Source organism: Schistocerca serialis, chromosome 11 (genome assembly GCF_023864345.2).
Source record: "Schistocerca serialis cubense isolate TAMUIC-IGC-003099 chromosome 11, iqSchSeri2.2, whole genome shotgun sequence".
In the NCBI taxonomy this organism is placed as follows: domain Eukaryota; kingdom Metazoa; phylum Arthropoda; class Insecta; order Orthoptera; family Acrididae; genus Schistocerca; species Schistocerca serialis.
Genome location: NC_064648.1, coordinates 174,000,543 through 174,028,253, shown reverse-complemented (window position 1 = coordinate 174,028,253; position 27,711 = coordinate 174,000,543). Strand labels below are relative to the sequence as shown.

At 45.0% G+C, this 27,711-nt stretch overlaps 1 protein-coding gene across 1 annotated transcript in view; it reads left to right on the top strand.

Moving 5' to 3' along the window:
- Positions 1-27,711, top strand: part of LOC126426607 (solute carrier family 2, facilitated glucose transporter member 8-like) — a 93,155-nt gene that overhangs the window by 38,573 nt on the left and 26,871 nt on the right. Inside the window, exon 2 of the mRNA XM_050088499.1 lies at positions 26,589-26,701. Coding sequence (XP_049944456.1) covers positions 26,589-26,701 — 113 coding nt within the window. The remainder of the gene's footprint in view (positions 1-26,588; positions 26,702-27,711) is intronic.

Here is a 27,711-nt window from a genome sequence, read left to right as displayed (position 1 = left end):
GACGACGAGAGAATCGTTCAACGTGACAGAAATGCAACGCTTCCGCAAATTGCTGTATATTTCAATGTTGGGCCATCAACAAGTGTCAGCGTGCGAGCCACTCAACGAAACATCATTGAAATGAGCTGTCGCAACCGAAGACCTACTAGTGTACCCTTGATGACAGCATGACACAAAGCTTTATGCCTCACCTTGGCTTGTCAACACAAACGTTAGATTGTTGATGATTGGAAACGTGTGTCCTGGTCAGACAAGTCTCGTTTAAAACTGTATAGAGCAGATCGACATGTATGGATATGGAGACAACCTGCTGAATACGTGGATCCTGCATGTAAGCAGGGGACTGTTCACGCTGGTGGAGGCTCTGTTATGGTGATATGGGACCCCTGATACGTCTAGATACGACTCTGACAGGTGACACGTACGTAAGCAAACTGCCTGATCACCTGCATCCATTCACATCTACATCTTCATCTATATGGTTACTCTGCAATTCACATTCACCAGGTGTACCGGTATGAAATGAGTGTTTTTTTTATGAAAATGAAACACTAATTTTGAATTGAAAAGTAAAAAGCATTTTATTCGAAGTACTGACCATTGCTTTCTATACATTTTGACCACCTTTCTGGTAATTTGTGAACACCACGCCAATAGAAATGTTCGTCTTTTGAATCAAACCAATCAGACACCCAATTTTCGACTTCTTCGTAGGAATCGAAGTGTTCCTCAGCCAATGCGTGTCCCATTGATGAAGACAAATAGTAGTCGGAAGGGGCCAAGTCTGGTGAATACGGCGGGTGAGATAGCAGCTCCCAGCCAAGTGTTCTGATTGTATACTGAACCAGTTTTACTTTGTGTGCAGGTGCATTGTCGTGTAAAAAAGTTACTTTGCCATGTCTTCTGGCCCATTCCGGTCTTTTTTCGACCAATGCACTACCGCAGACATTAGTGTAGTCCATGCCGCACTTCTACATGCTTGCGAGAGCCCTACACGATATTAGGCAGGTGTACCATTTCCTTTGACTCTTCATTGTATTTGTTTGTCTGTACACGTGTATGAAACTATACCGATTTGTGTCCCATTCGGATAGTCCCTTTGTGGTCCGTCCCTTTTTTAATCACCGTGAAAATGACCATGGAAATGGAAATGGTCGTTTGGGGTCAGTGGGCGGGAGTTCCCAGTCGGGACGTTTTGTCGCCAGTTGCAAGTCTTACTGAGTACGACGCCACATTGGGCGACTTGCGCGTCGGCAATGGGGATGAAATGATGAGGAGGACAGCACAACACCGAGTCCGTGAGGGGAGAAAATCTCCCGCCCCAGCCGGGAATCGAACCCGGGCCCCCGTGCGTGGCATTCCAACGCGCTGACCATTCAGCTAATGGGGCGGACGCCTGGAGCGTATCAGCAACGGCAGGCGGTCCTGCTGATGACCACTACGTGAGCAACAGGTGGTGTCACTAGTCGGGTCCCCGGACCGTGCGTCTGTTGTTTCTACGCACGCGTGTGGCCGGCGACATTACGGAGACAAGAGACGCGGACCGCCGTGTGACGTCAGACGGCGCGTGTGGGGCCAGATAACAGCGGGCCGGCTGCCGTCGTCCTGGATTAGTGTCAGACGCCGGCGGCAGCTGATCCGTGCTGCTCTGCGCCTGGCGATAAGGCACAGGCGGCCTGCCAAGTCGCGAGGTCTGGAGGCGGCGGCAGCGAACACAACCAGCCGCGTCTGCATCTACAGGTTCTCAGGAGCGCCGGCAACGGTGAGTACACCCTGCCCGACAGCTGCATCCAGTCTACGCCGACTCAAAGGAAGGCCTCGGCTCTTGTCGGTGACGTCACGTCAGCTAGGCACGGCGAACGCCAGGTCTGTTGCAGGCGTACTCGTAATGGTGGTGTCTCCCTCTCTGACACAGGAAAATGTGAAACTCTTGGCGGTAGTTGACCAACACACATTGTTCTGAGAGATTTCTGCAATCAATTAATTGTGCAATTCATTACACTTCTTAACAAATAGTGTACTCCTGAACTTAAATTTCCGCCTGTTTTAAGGATTGACACACAAAAACAACTTCATGGTCCAGCAGCAACAGAATTCGTGCTTCTTTACCTCATTTGTAAATCTGAGGAAGTTACGTTTGTACTGGGTTGCTTTTACAAGAAACTGTGAACATATTGGTGCTCTTCTTTAGGTATCTTGGTTGACTATGGGCTGAGGAGCACTGAATGTTAATGAAATATCTTGCGATTGTACACTTGGTGGAAGGGGTGGGGGACAGAAGAAGAGGCAAAAGAGAGATACTTGTTTTATCAAATAAATTTTTTTATCTTATAAAGTTTCTCCTTTCAGTTGCAAGAGGGGAACATTTATCTTTTCTAATGTGCATGTTTAAAAAAGTTTAAGCTCAGCAGTATTTTCGATGTATGAAGCTATTTTGTTTCCTGTTTAGAATTCCTTTCGTTGAAAACGACTGTAATCTAATGACTGGCAAAAGTTGGACATTTACACATGTAAATTAGTTCACATTTCCAGTGACGATGTCTAACGAAAATAAATAAATAAAAGAAACGAGTTAATTGTATGGGAGTTGGGGTAAGTTTCGATAACAAAATGGATCAAGTAAATATAGTTACTTGAATGTAAAATATCCGAAGCTTGCAATGGGGCAAAGCATCTTCTTATATTGATCTACGGTTGTTTCGACAGGATTCAGTAATACAGAACTATGATCTTCATTTGTAGCTTTACGACAGTAATGAAATCTTTCATCTAAATAAAACTGCGGAATTCAAAACAATACCAAACCAAACGCTCAGGCGTTTCTGCCTGCAACAGACGTGGCGTTCGCCGTGCCTAGCTGACGTGACGTCACCAACAAGCCCCGAGGCCTTCCTTTGAGTCGGTGTTGGTCCACTGCCGCGTAGGCTGACCACATTAGGACCACCTGCTAGTAGTACGCTAGCGGCAAGTTACAGTCGATGCCTTCAGTGCGCGATAGCGATGGAAATACTATCGATGACAGTGCTGCCAAAGCAGAGTTACTAACCACAGTCTCCCGAAATTCCTTCACCAGAGAAGACGAAGTAAATATTGCAGAATTCGAATCGAGAACAGCTCCAAACGTGATTAACTTTCAAATACCAGTCGTGTTTTTTTAAAAGTAAGTACTGTTTTGAAATTAAAAAAAGACGTGCTAAGATATCTCAATAATTTTATCTTCACATGAAAGGCCGTACCTTAATCTACGCACTGGCGCCATTACAGTCTGGTCCTTCCTTGTTTACGCTGTTTACTGAGTGTTTGAGATGCCTCCGATAATCGTGAGTCCCGCCGACTGTGAAGTACGGGCTGTTGTAAGATTTCTTAGCGCTAAAGGCCTAAAAACAATCGATATTCATCGTGAGATCTGTGCAGTTTACGGAGAAAACATTATGAGTGACAGAATGGTAAGAGAGTGGGTGAGAGCATTTAAAGATGGCCGCACAAATGTGCACGATGAACGATGGAGTGGGCGTCCTTCGGTTGTTAATGAAACTTTGGTGCTGGAAGTGGACAATAAGGTGAGAGAAAACAGACGCTTTACGATTTACTCCTTGCAGGATGACTTTCCTAATGTTTCTCGTAGTGTTTCGTATGGTATTGTGACCGAGCACTAGAATTTCCGAATATTGTGCTCACGTTGGGTACCGAAAATGTTGACTTCTTAAGTAATAGAACCCAGTACGTTGTCCTCGATGGTGAGTGTTCATCGGAGGTGAGGGTATCATCTGGAGTACCCCAGGGAAGTGTGGCAGGTCCACTGTTGTTTTCTATCTACATAAATGGTCTTTTGGATAGGGTGGATAGCAATGTGCGGCTGTTTGCTGACGATGCTGTGGCGTACGGGAAGGTGTCGTCGTTGAGTGATTGTAGGGGGATACGAGATGACTTGGACAGGATCTGCGATTGGTGTAAAGAATGGCAGCTAACTCTAAATATAGATAAATGTAAATTAATTCAGATGAACAGGAAAAAGAATCCTGTAATGTTTGAATACTCCGTTAGTAGTGTAGCGCTTGACACAGTCACTTCGATTAAATATTTGTGCGTAACATTGCAGAGCGATATGAAGTGGGACAAGCATATAATGACAGTTGCGGGGAAGGCGGATAGTCGTCTTCGGTTCATTGGCAGAATTTTGGGAAGATGTGGTTCATCTGTAAAGGAGACCGCTTATAAAACACTAATACGACCTATTCTTGATTATCGCTCGGGCGTTTGGGATCCCTATCAGGTCGGATTGAGCGAGGACATAGAAGCAATTCAGAGGCAAGCTGCTAGATTTGTTACTGGTAGGTTTGATCATCACGCGAGTGTTACGAAAATGCTTCAGGAACTCGAGTGGGAGTCTCTAGAGGAAAGAAGGCGTTCTTTTCGTGAATCGCTACTGAGGAAATTTAGAGAACCAGCATTTGAGGCTGACTGCAGTACAATTTTACTGCCTCCAACTTACATTTCGCGGAAAGACCACAAAGATAAGATAAGAGAGATTAGGGCTCGTACAGAGGCATGAGGCATATAGGCAGTCATTTTTCCCTCGCTCTGTTTGGGAGTGGAACAGGGAGAGAAGACGCTAGTTGTGGTACGAGGTACCCTCCGCCACGCACCGTATGGTGGATTGCAGAGTATGTATGTAGATGTGGAAGACGGATGTGCGTAAAACCAAACGTTTAGACAGTGCATTGACTTTGCTTGAGCGGTACCACAACGACGGTGATGGTTTCTTAAGCCAGACTGTTACGGGCGATGAAACATCGGTGGCCTACGTAGCACCAGAATCAAAGCAACAGTCCCTGGAAGTTGAGCAAGGGCATCGTTTTGCTGTAAGACAATGCCCGTCCACATGTGGCGAATCACATCTTTTCGATGGGAAACTCTAGATCATCCTCCGTACAGCCCCGATCTTGCGCCCAGTGACTACCATCTGTTCCTGCACTTGAAGAAACACCTGGGCGGTCAGCGTCTTCGAGACGATGACCAAGTCAAAACTGTGGCGATGCAGTGGTTAACAAGTCAGCCGTCAGACTTCTATGAGGAGGGTATTTAAAAACTGGTACCACGTTATGACAAGTGCCTCAATATTGACGGAAATTGTGTAGAAACGTAGGTTCCTTTCAGAGCACGCTGATGCAATAACTCCGTACTTAACAATCATACACAACCGCTCGCTCGGCGAAAGGTCGGTACCCAAATGCTGGGAAGTAAGTATTCCAGAATTCAAATCAACAAAACCTGCCGATACGAGCAACTTAGAAGTAGAAATCCTTGGAGTAAGGAAGCATCGGAAATCACCTAATACCAGAAGATCTTCCGGTCCAGACTGTATATCAGTTAGCTTCATTTCAGAGTACGCTGATGGTCCGTTGTTAAGAATCGTATACAACCGATAGCTCGACGGAAGATCCGTACCCAAAGACTGGAAAGTTGCACAGGTCACACCAATATTCAACAAATTTAGAAGGAGTAATCCACTTAATTACAGGCCCACATCGTTAACGTCCATATGAAGCAGGACTTTCGAACATACACACGGTGGGCCACTGATAGTGACCGGGCCAAATATCTCACGAAATAAGCGTCAAACGAAAAAACTACAAAGAACGAAACTCGTCTAGCTTGAAGGGGGAAACCAGATGGGGCTATGGTTGGGTCGCTAGATGGCGCTGCCATAGGTCAAACGGATATCAACAGCGTTAATTTTTTTAAATAGGAACCCCCATTTTTATTACATATTCGTGTAGTACGTAAACAAATGTGAAAGTTTTAGTTGGATCACTTTTTTCGCTTTGTGATAGATGGCGCTGTAATAGTCACAAACTTATAAGTACGTGGTTATCACGTAACATTCCGCCAGTGCGGACGGTATTTGCTTCGTGTTACATTACCCGTGTTAAAATGGACCGTTTACCAATTGCGGAAATGGTCGACATCGAGTTGCTGTATGGCTATTGTGATCAAAATGCCCAACGGGCGTGTGCTATGTATGCTGCTCGGTATCCTGGACGCCATCATCCCAGTGTCCGGACCGTTCGCCAGATAGTTACGTCATTTAAGGAAACAGGAAGTGTTCAGCCACATGTGAAACGTCAACCACGACCTGCAACAAATGATGATGCCCAAGTAGGTGTTTTAGCTGCTGTCGCGGCTAATCCGCACATCAGTAGCAGACAAATTGCGCGAGAATCGGGAACCTCAAAAACGACAGTGTTGAGAATACTACATCAACATCGATTGCACCCGTACCGTATTTCTATGCACCAGGAATTGCGTAGCGACGACTTTGAACGTCGTGTACAGTTCTGCCACTGGGCACAAGAGAAATTACAGGACGATGACAGATTTTTTTGCACGCGTTCTATTTAGCGATGAAGCGTCATTCGCCAACAGCGGTAACGTAAACCGGCATAATATGCACTATTGGGTAGCGGAAAATTCACGTTGGCAATCTAAATGGTGCCATGTGTACTGATTTCCTACGTAATGTTGTACCGATGTTACTACAAGATGTTTCACTGCATGACAAAAAGGCGATGTACTTCCAACATGATGGATGTCCGGCACGTAGCTCGCGTGCGGTTGAAGCGGTATTGAATAGCATATTTCATGTCAGGTGGATTGGTCGTCGAAGCACCATACCGTGGCCCGCACGTTCACCGGATCTGACGTCCCCAGATTTCTTTCTGTGGGGAATGTTGAAGGATATTTGCTATCGCGATCCACCGATAACGCCTGACAACATGCGTCAGCGCATTGTCAATGCATGTGCGAACATTACGGAAGGCGAACTACTCGCTGTTGAGAGGAATGTCGTTACACGTATTGCCAAATGCATTGAGGTTGACGGACATCATTTTGAGCATTTATTGCATTAATGCAGTATTTACAGGTAATCACGCTGTAACAGCATGCGTACTCAGAAATGATAAGTTCACAAAGGTACATGTATCACATTGGAACAACCGAAATAAAATGTTCAAAAGTACCTACGTTCTGTATTTTAATTTAAAGAACCTACCTGTTATCAACTGTTCGTCTAAAATAGTGAGCCATATGTTTGTGACTATTAGAGCGCCATCTATCACAAAGCGAAAAAAGTGGTCCAACTAGAACATTCATATTTCTTTACGTACTACACGGACATGTGATAAAAATGGGGGTTCCTATTTAAAAAACGCAGTTGATATCCGTTTGACCAATGGCAGCGCCCTCCACCGGGCCAATCATAGCGCCATCTGGTTTCCCTCTTCAAGCTAGACAAGTTTCGTTCTATGTAGCTTTTTCGTTTGACGCTTATTTCGTGAGATATCTGGCCCGGTCACGTTCAATGGACCACCCTGTATTGTGATCGAGTATTATAAATTACCTCGACACCTAGTCAACACAGATTTAGAAAACATAGTTCTCATGAAACACAACTAGCACGAAGTGCTGAGTGCTATTGACCTTGAATTTCAGATTGATTCCGTACTTCCAGATGTCCAGAATGCCGTGTACTGAGTGACTGTCTCGGGACCAAAAATCGGTCCTTTATACACCCCCACAATAATAGGCCCTGAAACTATACATTGTTCGATGTTTTAAGTTACAGAAATTACAATTAACCCTTGAATGCATAGTGTAGCTGGTCAGCTACAGACTTCATTTCTTCGATGTATCCTATACTGAGCAACATTTCGTATCAAATTCGTTATATAGTTAAGTGTATAGCCTACACTCTACTGCAGCTGCTAGTAATTCTTCACACCGATCGTAAATGGCAGGATGAACTGGCCCTGTTCGACAATCAGCTGTGTGAATGTACTGCTGTGCTTGTGTTTTCTGGCGGAAAGTAGAGACTTTTTTTTTGTGTTTCTGCACTGATTTGTGGGTTTGAAAATAACTTTTTTATTTTGAAAACGTAAGCAGATATGGTGTAGACAGTTAATTCGAGTGTCTTTACGGTAGATTTGAGATCAGACCTGTTTTTGTGTTTGTAGCGATTGTCAACAATAATGCTTTGTTAATTTAATTAAAAAATTTTATCAATATTTTTTCGTAATGCAGGAAATATCACTAAACGTGGTAATTTTTACAGCTTGAAATAAGAAATCATGCATTTAAGGGTTAAAACATAACTCATTCATCTTCAACTTTTGTGGTCCTTTCTTCCTCAGTTGCATGTAATATCACGGTATATTGATAATTTTTGCTTATGGACCGTCTGACACCCCAAAATACACACAGACACACAAAAGAACAGCCAAATATATATATATTACACACACACACACACAAATGCATACAGGAACAGATCACAGATACTTCAATAATTACACTCGAAAGTTTGGCAATAACATTCGATCTTTGACAAAAACATTTGACAGTCGATAACAGAAACCAGAACGTTGCATTGAAACAAGCGTTCAGTTCATAGTGCTGTGGTATGTGGGAAAAAAAAACGCAAATTGGCATTCATAAGAAGAAGAACAACACCAAAAATGCAACAGGAGCGTAATATGTAAGAAATTGTCCACGCAACCTGTAAGTACAGTTCAAAACATTACTACTTAATAGGAAATACCACCCACCAGAACTGTTTATAACCTATAGGTACAGTGACAAAAATGTAAATAAAATAGCTAACATATGCACATATTCCAGGCCACTGATGATGCCTTGCAGAAAATAAAGGCGAAACGCGTATGGCACTAAAATTGTGTTTTATTCAGTTGCTGTCAGACGGTTCATAAGTAAAAATTATCAATATACCGTGATATAACTCATTCAATTAACTGAATACATCGAGAAATTCCTTCGTTTCAACAGTTCCTTCTACCACAAAGGCTAGGCCGAATTATTTGTTTAAATAACGAAATTAACACATCTAGTTATACAAACAAAGCTTTTGACAAACGTGGTAATTATTTTGCAATTAATTAAGGACTGGCTTTGCTAATATGGTTTCAAATAGGGCCAAATAAATACTTTCAGAATCCTAGTAGTTCTTCTTCCAAATGTTTATAATTAGTAGGGAATTTATATTCGTTTGTAAGTCAAAAACAGAATCTATGTATCCGCCTGCTTAGCTGGGTGGTAACGTGCTCGCCTCCCATGCAAGTGGGCCCGGGTTCGATTCTCGGCCGGGTTGGAGGTTTTCCCCGCTCGGGGACTGGGTGTTGTGTTGTCCTCATTTCATCCAAACCACCGGGTAAGTCGCCCATTGTGGTGTCCAATGAAATAAGACTTGCACTTGACGGACGAACTTCCCCGAAAGGGGCCTCCCAGTCAACGCTGCCATACGCTCATTTCCATTTTAAGAAGTCCGCCGCCGCTGAGTGGTCAGCGTGGCGGAATGGCCCGGCTGGGGCAGGAGGTTTTCTCCGCTCGGGGACTGGGCGTTGTGTAGTCCTCATCATCATTTCATCCCCATCTTCGACGTACGTCCATTTCCATTAGAATCTAAGTCATGAAACAATTACTGATTTTAGCCCAGTGTTCGTTTTGTGATTTTACCAGTGGGGAGGGGGATGTCTTAGGGGGTTAGTATAATTACATATGTTACTAGCTTGGACCGTGGCGTTACCTATGGTTAAACAGTTATTTATAAATACACTCCTGGAAATGGAAAAAAGAACACATTGACACCGGTGTGTCAGACCCACCATACTTGCTCCGGACACTGCGAGAGGGCTGTACAAGCAATGATCACACGCACAGCACAGCGGACACACCAGGAACCGCGATGTTGGCCGTCGAATGGCGCTAGCTGCGCAGCATTTGTGCACCGCCGCCGTCAGTGTCAGCCAGTTTGCCGTGGCATACGGAGCTCCATCGCAGTCTTTAACACTGGTAGCATGCCGCGACAGCGTGGACGTGAACCGTATGTGCAGTTGACGGACTTTGAGCGAGGGCGTATAGTCGGCATGCGGGAGGCCGGGTGGACGTACCGCCGAATTGCTCAACACGTGGGGCGTGAGGTCTCCACAGTACATCGATGTTGTCGCCAGTGGTCGGCGGAAGGTGCACGTGCCCGTCGACCTGGGACCGGACCGCAGCGACGCACGGATGCACGCCAAGACCGTAGGATCCTACGCAGTGCCGTAGGGGACCGCACCGCCACTTCCCTGCAAATTAGGGACACTGTTGCTCCTGGGGTATCGGCGAGGACCATTCGCAACCGTCTCCATGAAGCTGGGCTACGGTCCCGCACACCGTTAGGCCGTCTTCCGCTCACGCCCCAACATCGTGCAGCCCGCCTCCAGTGGTGTCGCGACAGGCGTGAATGGAGGGACGAACGAAGACGTGTCGTCTTCAGCGATGAGAGTCGCTTCTGCCTTGGTGCCAATGATGGTCGTATGCGTGTTTGGCGCCGTGCAGGTGAGCGCCACAATCAGGACTGCATACGACTGAGGCACACAGGGCCAACACCCGGCATCATGGTGTGGGGAGCGATCTCCTACACTGGCCGTACACCACTGGTGATCGTCGAGGGGACACTGAATAGTGCACGGTACATCCAAACCGTCATCGAACCCATCGTTCTACCATTCCTAGACCGGCAAGGGAACTTGCTGTTCCAACAGGACAATGCACGTCCGCATGTATCCCGTGCCACCCAACGTGCTCTAGAAGGTGTAAGTCAACTACCCTGGCCAGCAAGATCTCCGGATCTGTCCCCCATTGAGCATGTTTGGGACTGGATGAAGAGTCGTCTCACGCGGTCTGCACGTCCAGCACGAACGCTGGTCCAACTGAGGCGCCAGGTGGAAATGGCATGGCAAGCCGTTCCACAGGACTACATCCAGCATCTCTACGATCGTCTCCATGGGAGAATAGCAGCCTGCATTGCTGCGAAAGGTGGATATACACTGTACTAGTACCGACATTGTGCATGCTCTGTTGCCTGTGTCTATGTGCCTGTGGTTCTGTCAGTGTGATCATGTGATGTATCTGACCCCAGGAATGTGTCAATAAAGTTTCCCCTTCCTGGGACAATGAATTCACGGTGTTCTTATTTCAATTTCCTGGAGTGTAGATGTTAATGCCGAAACTCACTATTCACGCGTAAGCACTACCAGAAAAGCCATCCCTTGTTATATCTTTAAAAGTACATTATAGGTAAAGCTTATTTACAAAATCATCTACATACAGGTATACGAGGCCAATTCAAAAAGTAAAGGCGCATTTGTGAAAAGCTGTACTTATTCTGATGATACAAAACTGAAACATGCGTTATTTTTCTACGTAACCTCCCTCGACTTCAGTGCAGTTTTCCCGATGTTTTACGAGTTTTTTTTATTTCATCAGAAAATACATTTATCGGTTGCATCTGTAACCAATTTTGCACCGCAGCAATGGCGTCTTCATCACTTTCAAATCTTCTTCCCTGTAGTGCTTCCGTTAAGGGCTCAAACATGTGAAAATCGCTTGGAGCCAGGTCTGTACTGTATGGTGGATGTTCCAGCACCTCGAATCTCAACTCCTTTATTGCGTCGGCTGTCCGTTTGGCAGAATGTGGGCGAGCGTCATCTTGCTGCAGGATGACACCTCTTCACAGTTTTCCACGACGTTCGGATCTGATCGCAGGTTTTAGTTTCGTACGCAACACATCACATCCGCCGTACAATACAGACCTGGCTCTAAAGCCTCGTTTACACTGGGGCGACTTCTTGCAACATTGCGGCATGCTACGGAAATGTGGCGTGCGTCCTCTTGTCGTTTAGTTCTAAATGTTTTGAAATGCTTACCTACTACATAACACTTTTTCAAAATTAATAAGCAAACATATTAATAGTAAAACTGAATTAAAAACTTTCAGTGTTAGGCTCCACAAATTTAAATTATGTGTGAAGTTTTACTCCAGTGCGCGGGAAATAAAAATCCCAGGTTGGGATGCATAAACTAAAACCAGATGAGGGGATGGTCTGATGCAGAGGGGGGGAAATCCCCGCCATCCTCCTCTGCAAATCTCACTTTTTTTACCCTATCTGTAGCATAAGATATTAACTAGGAATGGTCAAAATAATGTAGGAAATCAATTACATTGAAAAAACTAAGCACAGAATTAGACCTGGTGCTATATTCCTTAAGACTGAGGACCAACCTTACACGTTTGTGGAAATGCAGATTATACTCATGCATGTTAATGGTAATGACCCAAAAATGAAAACAAAATGAATTTAAGGAGGCAGATGGCGAAACAACAAAGTAAAGAGATGCCAACCTGCTTCGTCACAGCTGATTTCCTGTCAGAGAGGTCACAGTTCGTAGTAACTGGCGAAACGTTGTCGAGTAAAATAGAGATGATTTCTGGCGTTATCCAAGGTAGTGTTATAGGTCCTCTGCTGTTCCTTATCCGCACAGACGATTTAGGAGACAATCTGAGCAGCCATCTGAAGTTGTTTGCAGATGACGGTGTAGTTTATCGTCTAGTAAAGTCATCAGAAGATCAAAGCAAATTGCAAAACGATTTAGAAAAGATATCTGTATGGTCAGAGAATTCGTTTTTGACCCAAAATAACGAAACGTTTGGGGTCATCCACATGATTGCTAAAAGGAATCCGTTAAACTTCACTTACGTGGTAAATCGGTCGAATCTGTTGTTGTTGTTGTTGTGGTCCTCAGTCCTGAGACTTGTTTGATGCAGCTCTCCATGCTACTCTATCCTGTGCAAGCTTCTTCATCTCCCAGTACTTACTGCAACCTACATCCTTATGAATCGGCTTAGTGTATTCATCTCTTGGACTCCCTCTACGATTTTTACCCTGCACGCTGCCCTCCAATACTAAATTGGTGATCCCTTGATGCCTCAGAACATGTCCTACCAACCGATCCCTTCTTCTAGTCAAGTTGTGCCACAAATTTCTCTTCTCCTGATTCTATTCAATACCTCCTCATTAGTTATGTCATCTACCCATCTAATCTTCAGCATTCTTCTGTAGCACCACATTTCGAAAGCTTCTATTCTTTTCTTGTCCAAACTATTTATCATCCACGTTTCACTTCCATACATGACTACACTCCATACAAATACTTTCAGAAACGACTTCCTGACACTTAAATCTATACTCGATGTTAACAAATTTCTCTTCTTCAGAAACGCTTTCCTTCCCATTGCCAGTCTACATTTTATATGCTCTCTACTTCGACCATCATCAATAATATTGCTCCCCAAATAGCAGAACTCCTTCACTACTTCAAGTGTCTCATTACCTTATATAATTCCCTCAGCATCACCCCACTTAGATCCTCCTTTCAAGACACTGTCCATTCCTTCCAACTGCTCTTCCAAGTCGTATGCTGTCGAATCTAAGGGCCGTAAATTTAGCTACAATACGAACAACTTAAACTAGAACGAACATACAGAAAATGTTGTGGGGGAGACGAAGCAGAGAATGGGTTTTATTGACAGAGCACTCAGGAAATGTAACATAGCTACTAAGGAGACTGCCTACACTGCGCTTGTCCGCCCGGCTCAGAAATACTGCCGCGCGGTGTGGGATGCTTACCATATAGGATTGACGGAGTACATCGACAAAGTTCAAAGAAGGGCAGCTCGTTTCGTATTATCCAGAAATAGGTGAGAGAGTGTCACCGACAGGATATATGATTTGGGGTTGACATCATTAAAACAAAGGCGTTACTCGTTGCGGTGGTATCTTCTCACGAAATTTCGGTATCCAACTTTGTTCTCTGAATACGAAAATACACTACTGGCCATTAAAATTGCTACACCACGAAGATGACGTGCTACAGACACGAAATTTAACCGACAGGAAGAAGATGCTGTGATATGCAAATGATTAGCTTTTCAGAGCATTCACACAACGTGCTGACATGAGGAAAGTTTCCAACCGATTTCTCACACACAAACAGCAGTTGACCGGCGTTGCCTGGTGGAACGTTGTTGTGATGCCTCGTGTAAGGAGGAGAAATGCGTACCTTCACGTTTCCGACTATGATAAAGGTCGGATTGTAGCTATCGCGATTGGGGTTTATCGTATCGCGACATTGCTGCTCACGTTGGTCGATATCCGATGACTGTTAGCAGAATATGGAATCGATGAGTTCAGGAGGGTAATACGGAACGCCGTACTGGATCGCAACGGCCTCGTATCACTAGCAGCCGAGGTGACAGGCATCTTATCCGCACGGCTGTAACGGATCGTGCAGCCACGTCTCGATCCCTGAGTCAACAGATGGGGACGTTTGCAAGACAACAACCATCTGCACGAACAGTTCGACGACGTTTGCAGCAGCACGGACTATCAGCTCGGAGACCGTGGCTGCGGTTACCCTTGACGCTGCATCACAGACAGGAGCGCCTGCGATGGTGTACTCGACGACGAACCTGGGTGCACGAATGGCAAAACGTCGTTTTTTCGGACGAATCCAGGTTCTGTTTACAGCATCATGATGGTCGCATCCGTGTTTGGCGACATCGCGGTGAACGCACATTGGAAGCGTGTATTCGTCATCGCCATACTGGCGTATCACCCGGCGTGATGGTATGGGGTGGCACTGGTTACACGTCTCGGTCACCTCTCGTTCGCACTGACGGCACTTTGAACAGTGGACGTTACATTTCAGATGTGTTACGACCCGTGGCTCTACCCTTCATTCGATCCCTGCGAAACCCTACATTTCGGCAGGATAATGTACGACCGAATGTTGCAGGTCCTGTACCGGCCGTTCTGGATACAGAAAATGTTCGACTGAAGCCCTGGCCAGCACATTCTCCAGACCTCTCACCAACTGAAAGCGTCTGGTCAATGGTGGCCGAGCAACTGGCTCGTCACAATACGCCAGTCATTACTCTTGATGAACTGTGGTATCATGTTGAAACTGGTTGAAGCTTCATGGGCAGCTGTACCTGTACACGCCATCCAAGCTCTCTTTGACTCAATGGCGAGGCGTATCAAGGCCGTTTTTACGGCCAGAGGTGGTTGTTCTGGGTACTGATTTCTCAGGATCTATGCACCCAAATTGCATGAAAATGTAATCACATGTCAGTTCTAGTATAATATATTTGTGCAATGAATACCCGTTTATCATCTGCATTTCTTCTTGGTGTAGCAATTTTAATGGCCAGTAGTGTATTTTGCTGACACCGATCTATATAAGAGAAATCAGAGATCGCACGGAAACATATACAGTAGGTGTTCATTTTTACCGCGCGCTGTTCGAAATTGGAATAATAGGGAATTATTTTGAAGGTTGTTCGACGAACCCTCTGCCAGGCACTTACGTGTGGTTTTCAGATATCCATGTAGATGTAGATGTTAATAGCGATCTGGTCTGAGTGTCCAAAACAGAACAGCAGCCAACCTGCGTGGCTATCTATTCCGCAAGACGTCTCGTTACCTTTCGGAAGATATGTGCTACCACATGCCTATGTACAGGCCACGCTATCCCTGGAAGATACCATACTCCGTCAATCCTATGTGGTAAGGATCCCAGACCGCGCAGCAGTACTCCAAATGAGGACGGACAAGTGTAATGTAGGCAGTCTCTGTAGCAGATCTGTTGCATCCTCTAAGTGTTCTGCCAATAAAAAGGTCTTTGGTATGCCTTCTGCATAACATTTTCTGTGTTTTCTTTCCAATTTAATTGTTTGTAATTGTAATTACTAGCTATTTAGTTGAATTTACCACGTATAGATTGGTGTCGTTTATAGTGTAACCGAAGATTAACGGATTCGTGTGGATGACTTCACACTTTTCATTATTTAGGGTCAACTGCAATTAACACACCTTACATACCATCAGAATCGTATTTGATCAATGTAACTCCATCTTCCGATGGAGTATGGGACTACGGCTGTTCAGTGTTTAATAAAAACAATACCAGTCGCCGTTGTATAGGTTTATTTCTAGGCAACCAGTTCAGGCCTAAACTGTGGAAGATATAACAGATAAATAATCACATATTGAAATACGGACCATATTGACTAAAAGAATCAAGTGCTGCTCATTACTTTACGTAATTAGAATTATACAGCGATGTTTTATCAGAGCAATAAATGATATTGAAATACAGTGTGTTACATGTAAATTTCCTTAATTACAAGATCTCGGTCTTAATAAAACTCCATAATACACCATAATATACATTATCAGATTTAATTAGTTTTCGTACATATTGTAAAATCTTCAGTATCGTCATGTATTGATAAAACAGAAGTGTAGCCATCAGTCCAGCATATTTACTGTCTTCAAAACGTATGACTCTACGTGGCAGACGCCTTGTTTAGTCAAAAGGCGAAAGACAGGTAAGAGGGACCAACAAATCACATGTAAAACAGACTGATGGTTACATTACAAGGTTACATTTTGAGCATTTATTGTATTAATGTGGCGTTTACAGGTAATGACGCTGTAACAACATGCATTCTCAGAAATAATAAGTTCACAAAGGTATACGTATCACATTGGAACAATGGAAATAAAATGTTCAAACGTACCTATGTTCTGTATTTTAATTTATAAAACCTACGTGTTACCAACTGTTCGTCTAAAATTGTGAGCCATACGGTTGTGACTATTAGAGCGCCATCTATCACAAAGCGAAAAAAGTGGTCCAACTAGAACAGGGCTTTACAACATACGTGCTCGCGTAGCAAGCTGTGTGCAGCAAGGCGCGAGCACGGAGCAGCAAGGCGCGAGCACGCTACCCCCACTACCGGACCAGAGCGGAGAGTGGGGAGGGTCACGTGGGGCACACAACAGCTGCCGCCAGTCAATGTAAATCCGCGGCCACCTGCAGGGATATCACTCACGAATTATTACTGCGAAAATAAAGGAGAATGTGCACGTGCCACATAATTTTATTAGCTTAGTGTATGCCTCTACATTCACATTAATTTGTGAACTGTTACACAATAAAAGATGTCACTGAAGTGTGGGATTCTCGGTTATCTTGTACTTTTTGCCCTTTACAATTGCGTCTAAGTTCGGAGTAATTGTTCTTGTGCACTGTAGGCGCAGCGTGCAGTTTAAATTTCGATCAGACAATGCGTTTCTCAGGCGCGTCTTGTTACATTTCATTGCAGAGAACAGTTGTTCACAGACATACGTGGAACCGAACATTGATATTATTGTAGCCGCCAATTTGTGTAAACGAGGAAATCTATTATGAGGGAAGTGTCTGTAGAATTCCAAAATGTTTTTCTTGTGCCGAAATTTGTCTCTGTATTCTCTGTCACACTGGAGGTCAATAATTTCTAGTTGCAGCTCACGACGAATCTCTTCAATATACGCTGAATACGGAGAGGAGAAGAGATCAAAATCACTGTCTAGTGCTGTCAGATCTTGAAAGCGTTGATCAAATTCTTCCTTAAGGGCAACTAAACTATGTGAATAACGTTCACAGTCTTTGTGAACATCTTGCACGGATGATAATTTAGGAAAATGAGCTAGATGTCTTGTTCCCAGTTGACTCACCCAAAGCATCAATTTCATTTTAAAAGTTCGTGTTCGATCTATGAAATGAGTAATTAGCAGATCTTTAATCTTGTAGTGAAATGTTCAAAGCATTCAGATGGCTAGTTAAATCTGCTAAGAACGCGAGATCACATTTCCATGAAGGCTCTTTCAATTCAGGAACACACGTTACGAGGGCAGTTCTATAAGTAATGCAACACATTTTTTTTTCTCGGCCAATTTTGGTTGAAAAAACCGGAAATTTCTTGCGGAATATTTTCAAACATTCCCGCTTCGTCTCGTATAGTTTCATTGACTTCCGAAAGGTGGCAGCGCTGTACGGAGCTGTTAAAATGGCGTCTGTAACGGATGTGCATTGCAAACAACGGGCAGTGATCGAGTTTCTTTTGGCGGAAAACCAAGGCATCTCAGATATTCATAGGCGCTTGCAGAATGTCTACGGTGATCTGGCAGTGGACAAAAGCACGGTGAGTCGTTGGGCAAAGCGTGTGTCATCATCGCCGCAAGGTCAAGCAAGACTGTCTGATCTCCCGCGTGCGGGCCGGCCGTGCACAGCTGTGACTCCTGCAATGGCGGAGCGTGCGAACACACTCGTTCGAGATGATCGACGGATCACCATCAAACAACTCAGTGCTCAACTTGACATCTCTGTTGGTAGTGCTGTCACAATTGTTCACCAGTTGGGATATTCAAAGGTTTGTTCCCGCTGGGTCCCTCGTTGTCTAACCGAACACCATAAAGAGCAAAGGAGAACCATCTGTGCGGAATTGCTTGCTCGTCATGTGGCTGAGGGTGACAATTTCTTGTCAAAGATTGTTACAGGCGATGAAACATGGGTTCATCACTTCGAACCTGAAACAAAACGGCAATCAATGGAGTGGCGCCACACCCACTCCCCCACCAAGAAAAAGTTTAAAGCCATACCCTCAGCCGGTAAAGTCGTGGTTACAGTCTTCTGGGACGCTGAAGGGGTTATTCTGTTCGATGTCCTTCCCCGTGGTCAAACGATCAACTCTGAAGTGTATTGTGCTACTCTTCAGAAATTGAAGAAACGACTTCAGCGTGTTCGTAGGCACAAAAATCTGAACGAACTTCTCCTTCTTCATGACAACGCAAGACCTCACACAAGTCTTCGCACCCGAGAGGAGCTCACAAAACTTCAGTGGACTGTTCTTCCTCATGCACCCTACAGCCCCGAGCTCGCACCGTCGGATTTCCATATGTTTGGCCCAATGAAGGACGCAATCCGTGGGAGGCACTACGCGGATGATGAAGAAGTTATTGATGCAGTACGACGTTGGCTCCGACATCGACCAGTGGAATGGTACCGTTCAGGCATACAGGCCCTCATTTCGAGGTGGCGTAAGGCCGTAGCATTGAATGGAGATTACGTTGAAAAATAGTGTTGTGTAGCTAAAAGATTGGGGAATAATCTTGTGTATTTCAATGCTGAATAAAACAACCCCTGTTTCAGAAAAAAAATGTGTTGCATTACTTATTGAACTGCCCTCGTATTTATTTCCATGAACATATTTATCCCATCTAATAGGCAAAAAAATCGATTTAATAATTCGCCACGACTAAGCCAGCGGACCTCGCTGTAATAAGGCAGCCTACCATACTGGCTTTCATGCTCAAGAAAGCTTTTAAATAGCCTGTGTTGTAGCCCATGCTTCCTTATATAATTGGTTGTACGAACAACCACACTCATCACATTTTTTAGAGTGATACGCTTTGCACATAAGTTTTCCTGGTGGATCACAAAGGTATCGTCGTTATATTTTAATTGTATTCAAATGCATGTTATTATTATTATGACCGACCAAATCGTAACAAATCGCGCGGCGTGCGTTTTTAACGATAGCTTTACACTCGCCAGCCTTTATTCGTGCGATATTATATATAAATATACAGACAGGACCGAAAGATCGATCTCTCTACCGTAACCAATAGAAGCAAATACGCTTTTCAAGTTCCGTTACCTTTATCTTGACTCGTATTGTTACATTAGGTTTAAATAGTTCTCAGTTCTTGGGGACTGATGACCTCAGATGTTAAGTCCCATAGTGCTCAGAGCCTTTTTTTTTTTTTTTTTTTTTTTTTTTTTTTTAGGTGTTCCAGGGTGGTCAGCTATCCACGAAACGACGTTCTGTTTTTTGAGTGGCGTAGCGCACAACGCGTTACGCACTACACGCCGTAAACACGTTCAGCCGTGTACAAGTAAATAGGAAGCTAAACTGAAACAATGGACGTGAGACTAACAGCTTGCGTAGTTTTATTCAATTGTTGCCGACGCGTTCAGTGTGACAGCGGAAGGAAGAAACCGGGGGCGAGGGAGCAGGAGCATTAACTCTCTCTGCTTGTTCCTCTTCTGTAACGATTTCGCTACGCAGTTGCTTCACGGTTATCGATTACACGCAGTTGTGCGGTCAATCAGTGAGACATCATAACTAGATAGAGCTAGAGACCGCCAGTCTAAATTTTTAAAATATTGTAAACATAAAGCGAAAATACGTATCGTCACTAGTTTTTAGTTATAATACGCAATAACCGTAGAAAAGGAGCCAAATATGCAGATGCGTATGCAACATGCAAATGCATATAATCTGGTCTCTAATTATAACACTTAAGCTCATGAAATCATCGAGGATGACTGCAATGTAGGAACCAAAATTACTAATGTTGTGTAGGTCGACATCGCACGATTTTTAAACTACGGAAACTTGTCGTCACGTTTGGCAGTTAACAGTACACCTTGAGGAAGGCGTCTTCCAATAGTCGCCGAAACGTCGGAATTTTATAGTTGACGCTGCGGCCTCAAACCCAGAAGAATTTTATTGACTGTGACAACGAAGATTAGATGGGTAGATCACATAACTAATGAGGAGATACTGAATAGAATTGGGGAGGAGTTTGTGGCACAACTTGACGAGAAGAAGGGACCGGTTAGTAGGACATGTTCTGAGGCATCAAGGTATCACAAATTCAGCATTGGAGGGGAGCGTGGAGGGTAAAAATCGTAGAGGGAGACCAAGAGATGAATACACTAAGCAGATTCAGAAGGATGTAGGTTGCAGTAGGTACTGGGAGACGAAGAAGCTTGCACAGGATAGAGTAGCATGGGGAGCTGCATCAAACCAGTCTCTGGACTGAAGACCACAATAACAACGTGACAACGGCCGCGGAAGCCTACATTTACAAATGTAGTGTTGATTTCACAGTTTCAGAACGATCGCGGGAAGGAATTACTTGCATAAAATATCAGGAAGTGTGGGTAGGGAGCGGTTTAAAGTGGAACGACCACATAAAATTCACCATGGGTGAAGCAGATACAAGATTCATATTGACTGGAAGAGTCCTCAGGAAGTGTAGTAGACATACGAGGGTCACTCCGAAAGAAAAGCACACTATTTTTTTTTTAAATCCATCTTTTATTGTACATGTTTGAAAGTTAAACAATGTGTAGATACATCCTTTAGGAACAATATTTTCATTTCTCCACATAATTTCCATCCCTCTCAGCTGCCTTACGCCATCTTGGAACCGGCGCCTGTATACCCGCACGGTACAATTCTGGACCAACCTGTTGGAGCCACTGTTTGGCAGCGTGCACAAGGGAGTCATCATCTTCAAACCTTGTTCCACGAAGAGAGTCTTTCAGTTTCCCAAAGAGATGATAGTCACATGGAGCCAGGTCAGGACTGTAAGGCGGGTGTTTCAGTGTTGTCAATCCGAGTTTTGTGATCGCTTCCACGGTTTTTTGACTGACATGTGGCCGTGCATTGTCGTGCAACAGCAAAACACCCTGCTTTTGCCGTTGTGGTCGAACACGACTCAGTCTAGCTCGAAGTTTCTTCAGTGTCGTCACATATGCATCAGAATTTATGGTGGTTCCACTTGGCACGATGTCCACAAGCAAGAGTCCTTTGGAATCGAAAAACACCGTAGCCATAACTTTTCCAGCAGAAGGTGTGGTTTTGAATTTTTTTTCTTGGGTGAATTTGCATGATGCCACTCCACTGATTGCCTCTTCGTCTCTGGTGACAAATGATGGAGCCATGTTTCATTACCTGTCAGAATTCTTCCAAGAAATTCATCTCCAACATTCTCGTACTGTTCCAAAAGTTCGCTGCATACTGTTTTTCTTGTTTTTTTGTGAGCCACTGTCAACATCCTGGTAACCCACCAGGCACAAACCTTTTTTAACGCCAACACTTTCAGTATTCTGCAAACACTTCCTTCCCCTATCACAACGTAGTGTGACAATTCATTCACTGTGATGTGTCTGTCAGCAGTCACCATCTCATTAACTCTCTGTACAGTGTCTGGAGTGTGTGCAGTACGAGGCCTGCCGCTGCGAGGATAATCCTCAATATTGCCGTGCCCACTTTCATCCCGTAACCTGCTCGCCCACCGACTAACTGTACTGCCATCGACAGCAGCATCTCCGTACACCTTTTTGAACCGCTTGTGGATGTTTCCCACTGTCTTCTTTTCACAGCACAGGAATTTTATGACAGCACGTTGCTTCTGACGAACTTCAAGTGTAGCAGCCATCTTGACGGCATGCTGTGACGGCGCCACTCACGGGAACATGTTGAACTAAGTTTGAAAACAAGCAGGAAGGATGTATCTGCACATTGTACGCTTTCACACATGCAGAATGAAAACTGTATTTTTACAAAAATAGTGTGCATCTCTTTTAGATTGGATTGGATTGTTTGGAGGAAGAGACCAAACAGCGAGGTCATCGGTCTCATCGGATTAGGGAAGGAAGGGGAAGGAAGTCGGCTGTGCCCTTTCAAAGGAACCATCCCGGCATTTGCCTGGAGCGATTTTGGGAAATCACGGAAAACCCAAATCAGGATGGCCGGACGCGGGATTGAACCGTCGTCCTCCCGAATGTGAGTCCAGTGTGCTAACAATCGCATTTTTTTGGAGTGACCCTCGTATGAAGGAGGTAGCTTATAAAAGCCTCGTTCAACCAAAGCCTGAATATTGCTCGTCATTCTCGGTTCCATACCAGACAGGACAAACAGAGAAGATCCAAAGAAGAGCAGTGCATTTCTCTACAAGCTCATTTACTGAGCGCGAAAGTGCCACAGAGAGGCTCAGTGAACTCCTGTGGCAGACGCTGCAAGAGAGGCATTCTGCATCACGGTGTGCTCTACTGCTAAAGTTTCGAGTCCTTACAAGAGTTAATCAATATATTGCTTACTCCTACACTCATCCTCATAAATTAAGAATAATTGCAGAATGTGGTGCCACACAACGTGGCACTACACAAAACTGGCGCTAATAGCATAGGCGCGGTATTGGTGATAAGTTGAGAAAACCGTCCCAAAACACATGTGCTACAAAACGCCACTGCTTCCTGCACATGTACCGCGACATGAATGTGGGATATGATCACCATGCACACGTACACTGACCACACAATGGGTTGGCATACTCTGGATCAGGTGGTCGAGCAGATGCTGGGGTATAGGTTCCCATTCTTGCACCAGCGCCTGTCAGAAATCCTGAAGTGTCGTGGGGGTTTGAAGACGTGCAGCGATACGTTGACCGAGAGCATCCCAGATGTGCTCGATGGGGTTTAGGTCTGGAGAAGAGGCAGGCCACTCCATTTGCCTGTTTCGCCTGTTTCAAGATACTCTTCCACAAAGACAGCTCGGTGGGGCTGTGCATTATCATCCATCAGGAGGAAGGTGGGACCCACTGCACCCCTGAAAAGGTGGACATGTGCAAAATGACATCCCGATACACCTGACCTGTTGCAGTTCCTCTGTCAAAGACATGCAGGGGTGTACGTGCACCAATCATAATCCCATCCCACATCATCAAACCACGATCTCCATGCAGGTGCCTTTCAAGGACATTAAGGGGTTGGTATCTGATTCCTGGTGCACACCAGATGAAAACCCGGCCACAATCACTGTTCAGACTATACACGGACTCATCCGTGAACATAACCAGGGGACCACTGTTCCAATGTCCACGTACTTTACGGGCTCTCCTGTGACCATGGGTCAGTGGACTGCGTCTTGCAGGTCTCCAGCTGAATAAACCGTCTCTGTTCAGCCATCTGTAGACTGTGTGTCTGGAGACAACTATTCCAGTGGCTGCGGCAAGGACCCGAGCGAGGCTACGTGCAGTACTCCGTGGCTGTCTGTGGGCACTGATGGTCATATATCGGTCTTCTTGTGGTGTTGTACACTGTGGACATCCCGTACTGTAGCGCCTGGACACGTTTCGTGTCTGCTGGACTCGTTGCCATAATCTTGAGATCACACTTTGTGGCACACGGAGAGCCCGTGCTATGACCTGCTGTGTTTGACCAGCCTCCAGTCGCCCTAGTATTCTACCCCTCATAATGTCATCAATATGTGTTCTTTGAGCCATTTTCAACACACAGTCACCATTAGCACGTCTGAAAACGCCTGTACACTTACTCGCTTCACCGTGCTCTGACATGGACTGACACACCTCTGCATACGTGGACTGCTGCCAGCGTCACCATGTGACGACCGCAGGTCAAATGCACTGCATGGCCGTACCGCAAGGTAATTTAAACCCGCAAACCGTCCACCAGAGCGCTGTTTCACCATGTATGAGCATTATCCTTAATTTATGAGCATGAGTGTACATACAGGGTAGAAAAAAAATTGTGTTATAAAATTTTTACCCAGGATGGCTGATGCCAGTAGGGACCAAAATTACTAATGTTGTGTAGGTCGACAAGCGCCATTTTTAAACTGCAGAAACTTGGCGCCATGCACTCCGATTGGCTGTGGGATTGCCCTGTTGAAGTTCATCGGTTGACGGGCAGCGCTATGGTTCTCAGTCCACACACACACAAATTTGCCTCACCCCGTCACTGCCCTAACGTGATACGCACACGTGTCCAATAGACCTTACCATTTGTCTCCACCTCATGTCAGAGGCATTCACACGCAAGCTTTGCCTCAGAGCACACACACGTCACCTGCAATCTAGTCACACAGTAAGCACGGTGGCACAGTATTCATTTGAAGAACACCGAGATGTGGTATTTGTTTTTGGACTAGCCGACGGTAATGAGCATGAAGCTGGACGGTTGTATGAGGAACGGTACCCAGCAGGACGCCACCCACACTCGCAAACGTTTACAGCAGTTCACCGGTGACTTGGCGAAACAGGCTCGTTAGCAGGATATCACGGTGATGCTGGAAGACCTCGAACACGACGGGATGTTGCATTTGAAGCGACAGTTCTGGAGCGCATCGAGGAAGCGTCTACAAGTAGTCGAGTGGTTGGAAACGATGTGGGGGTCACTCATCGGTTTGAGGGATGACGGCCAGCATCCATTTAGTTTCCGCCCTGTCCAAGACATAAAACCTGTGGCGGACTATGAACATGGGCTAGGGTTTTGCCAGTGGTTTCTACAAAGTGTTGCATGAGATCCCGACTTCCTCCCCATTGCATTGTTTACTGACGAGAGCACCTTCCATCGGGATAGCCTTTACAACACTCGAAACATTTATTACTGGGCAAGGGGAAATCCTCATGTCACGTACGTCCACGGACACCAGGAACGATTTTTGCTCAACGTTTGGGCAGGCATTTTGGCTGACGATCTGATTGGGTCGGTCTATCTACCTCCTCGACTTACCGGGGCAAATTACTTTCACTTTTTGCAAGAAACTCTACCCAGCCTGCTGGAAGATGTTCCCCTGGACATACGGCTACGCATGTGGCTGTAGTACGATGGGGTGCCCACACATAACATTTGTGCTGTGTGTGGATACTTAAATGGACTCTTCGACGGCCAGATAATTGGGCAGAGGTGCTCGTAGGCCCCCGCGATCACCAGACCTCACGCCACCAGATTTTTACCTGTGGGGATTTTTCGAGGTTCTAGTTCACCCACCCGGACTCTAAATACTTAGGAACATTGAGTAATTAATGGATCGCATTCAGCATGCCACCAATCTTTGAAAGAATTCGACAAAACACCGTTCGACATTACCAAGCTTGTGTCGCATCAGGGGGTCGCCAGTTCGGGCAACTGCTTTAAGTAAACATGTCCTGCTACAAAAAAAAGGCCCTTTTCAGGGCCGACACAATTTGTAAAAGACTTTCTGTATGCGAACTAACAGCTATTAATGGGTTTGTTTACAGTACATCTTATCATGAAACTATAATGGATGTGTCGGGACCCTGGCGGATTCACCCCCAGGCCCCCTGAGTGGAAGGCTGGAGTGGTACCACCGAACATGCCGGCTATCTCGGATACATTGCAATCTCTGGCAGGCAAAGCATTCGAGGTCATGCCTTGTCCAGAGCATCTGGCAACAGGGCAATCCAGCAGCCAATTGGAGAGTGTGGTGCCAAGTTTCTGTAGTTTAGAAATTTTCCACTGTCGACCTACACAACATTAGTAATTTTGACCCATACTGGCATCAGGTATCCAGGATTAAAATTTCGTAACATAATTTTTCTCGCTGGCTGGAGTGGCTTTGCGGTTCTAGGCGCTACGGTCTGGAACCGAGCGACCGCTATGGACGCAAGTTCGAATCCTGCCTCGGGCATGGATGTGTGTGATGTCCTTAGGTTAGTTAGCTTTAATTAGTTCTAAGTTCTAGGCGACTGATGACCTCAGAAGTTAAGTCACATAGTGCTCAGAGCCATTTGAACCATAATTTTTCTCCATCCTGTATATCTCGCGAGAAGGACAGGAGGGTAAGATTTGAGAGACCCAAACTCACATGGAGGCTTACCAGCAACCGTTCATCGCATGAACTGTTCGCGAATGGAACTGGAAAATGGGAAAGTGACACTGCTGCACAAAGTACCCTCCGCTACACACTGCAACGTAGCTTCCTAAGTACAGATGGAGCTGATGATGTAGATCCAGATGTATATGTCATTTTCAAAGGAACCATACCTGCATTTGCCTTGTTGATGATGGATATTACTCCCGAATGGAATAAAAGTTTAGTCAGATAATTACTGTAATGTGATTAACAACTTTTCCTATTTTGAAGGATCACTATGCAACATGTCCCTTTCACATTAGTATACTAATACACATTGCTTTTACTATTGACACATGCATGTTAGCAATGAATCGTTTTGTTTTTACAGCAGGCAGTACATCACGACCATTTCTGTCGAGCTGGAGATGAAGCCGCCTCCTGAACATGCAGCTGAAGGAAGCCGAAGAGCCAGCAGACTGAGGCAGCACCTGGCCGCCATTGCTAGTGAGTACAAGTCTGACAACTGCCTTACACACGGCTGGTCCAATGTGATTGCTCAACACCATACCCCTAAAAATAGTTACACCTAGCAGTAGTGGAGCTGTACTGGCACAAAGACAGTCTGCATTGTTGCCAGATCCTCCAAAATTCAGGGGTCAAGCTTACACTGTTGCCAAATCTCCCAAAAGGGTCAATGTCCTAAGGCCATTATCCTCTGTATCTTCAAGGTCGTGGGCCAATGTCCTACTTTGTCAGAGTCCTCTAAGACTGGTGACAGAAGACTTGTATGCAGTCCACTTTGTGCAATTACTGTGTTTTCCTAATGTTCTACCAATGAATCACAGTCAGTGATCTGACTTACCTATAAATAGGCCAACTGGTCACAACATTCCACATCCTTAGAAACTGCTACTCCCAGGTATTTCTATGAGCTGACCTGTACCAATTGTGACTCATTGATATAGTAGTCGGAGAACTCTACGTTTACGTGTCTTTCGCAAAATAAAACAAAAATTTCACTCTGCTCAGCAGTGATAATTTTTGCACGAATCTGGAATCTCAGAAAGCTCTCATGGGATACCTGTCCAGGTTTGGTTTCCAGCTAGCTGCCATGTAAGACCTTGTACACTTCAAAAGTGAGGAGAAAAATGTGCAGTACACATGATGATGAACTCGCACCATATGCAATAGCATCTAAATTAATTTATTTAATAATCATCAGTACACCTCTACATTTGAACCATTTGAAACAGAAAGGACATCGAGACTGTTTTCAAATTCTTGCCATGTTCTTTGTAACACATGCTCTGGCACTGTTGCAATCCCATCAGATGTCTCAACATAGTCATGTTATCCGCTATGATTGCATCCACACAGTCCTCTACGAGTCTCAACAAACGAAAATATGGCTGACATCGAAATAAGTGTGCAAGGAATAGAAAAGCCACTGAAATCACTCAACAGAGGAAAGTCCACTGGACCTGACGGGATACCAGTTCGATTCTACACAGAGT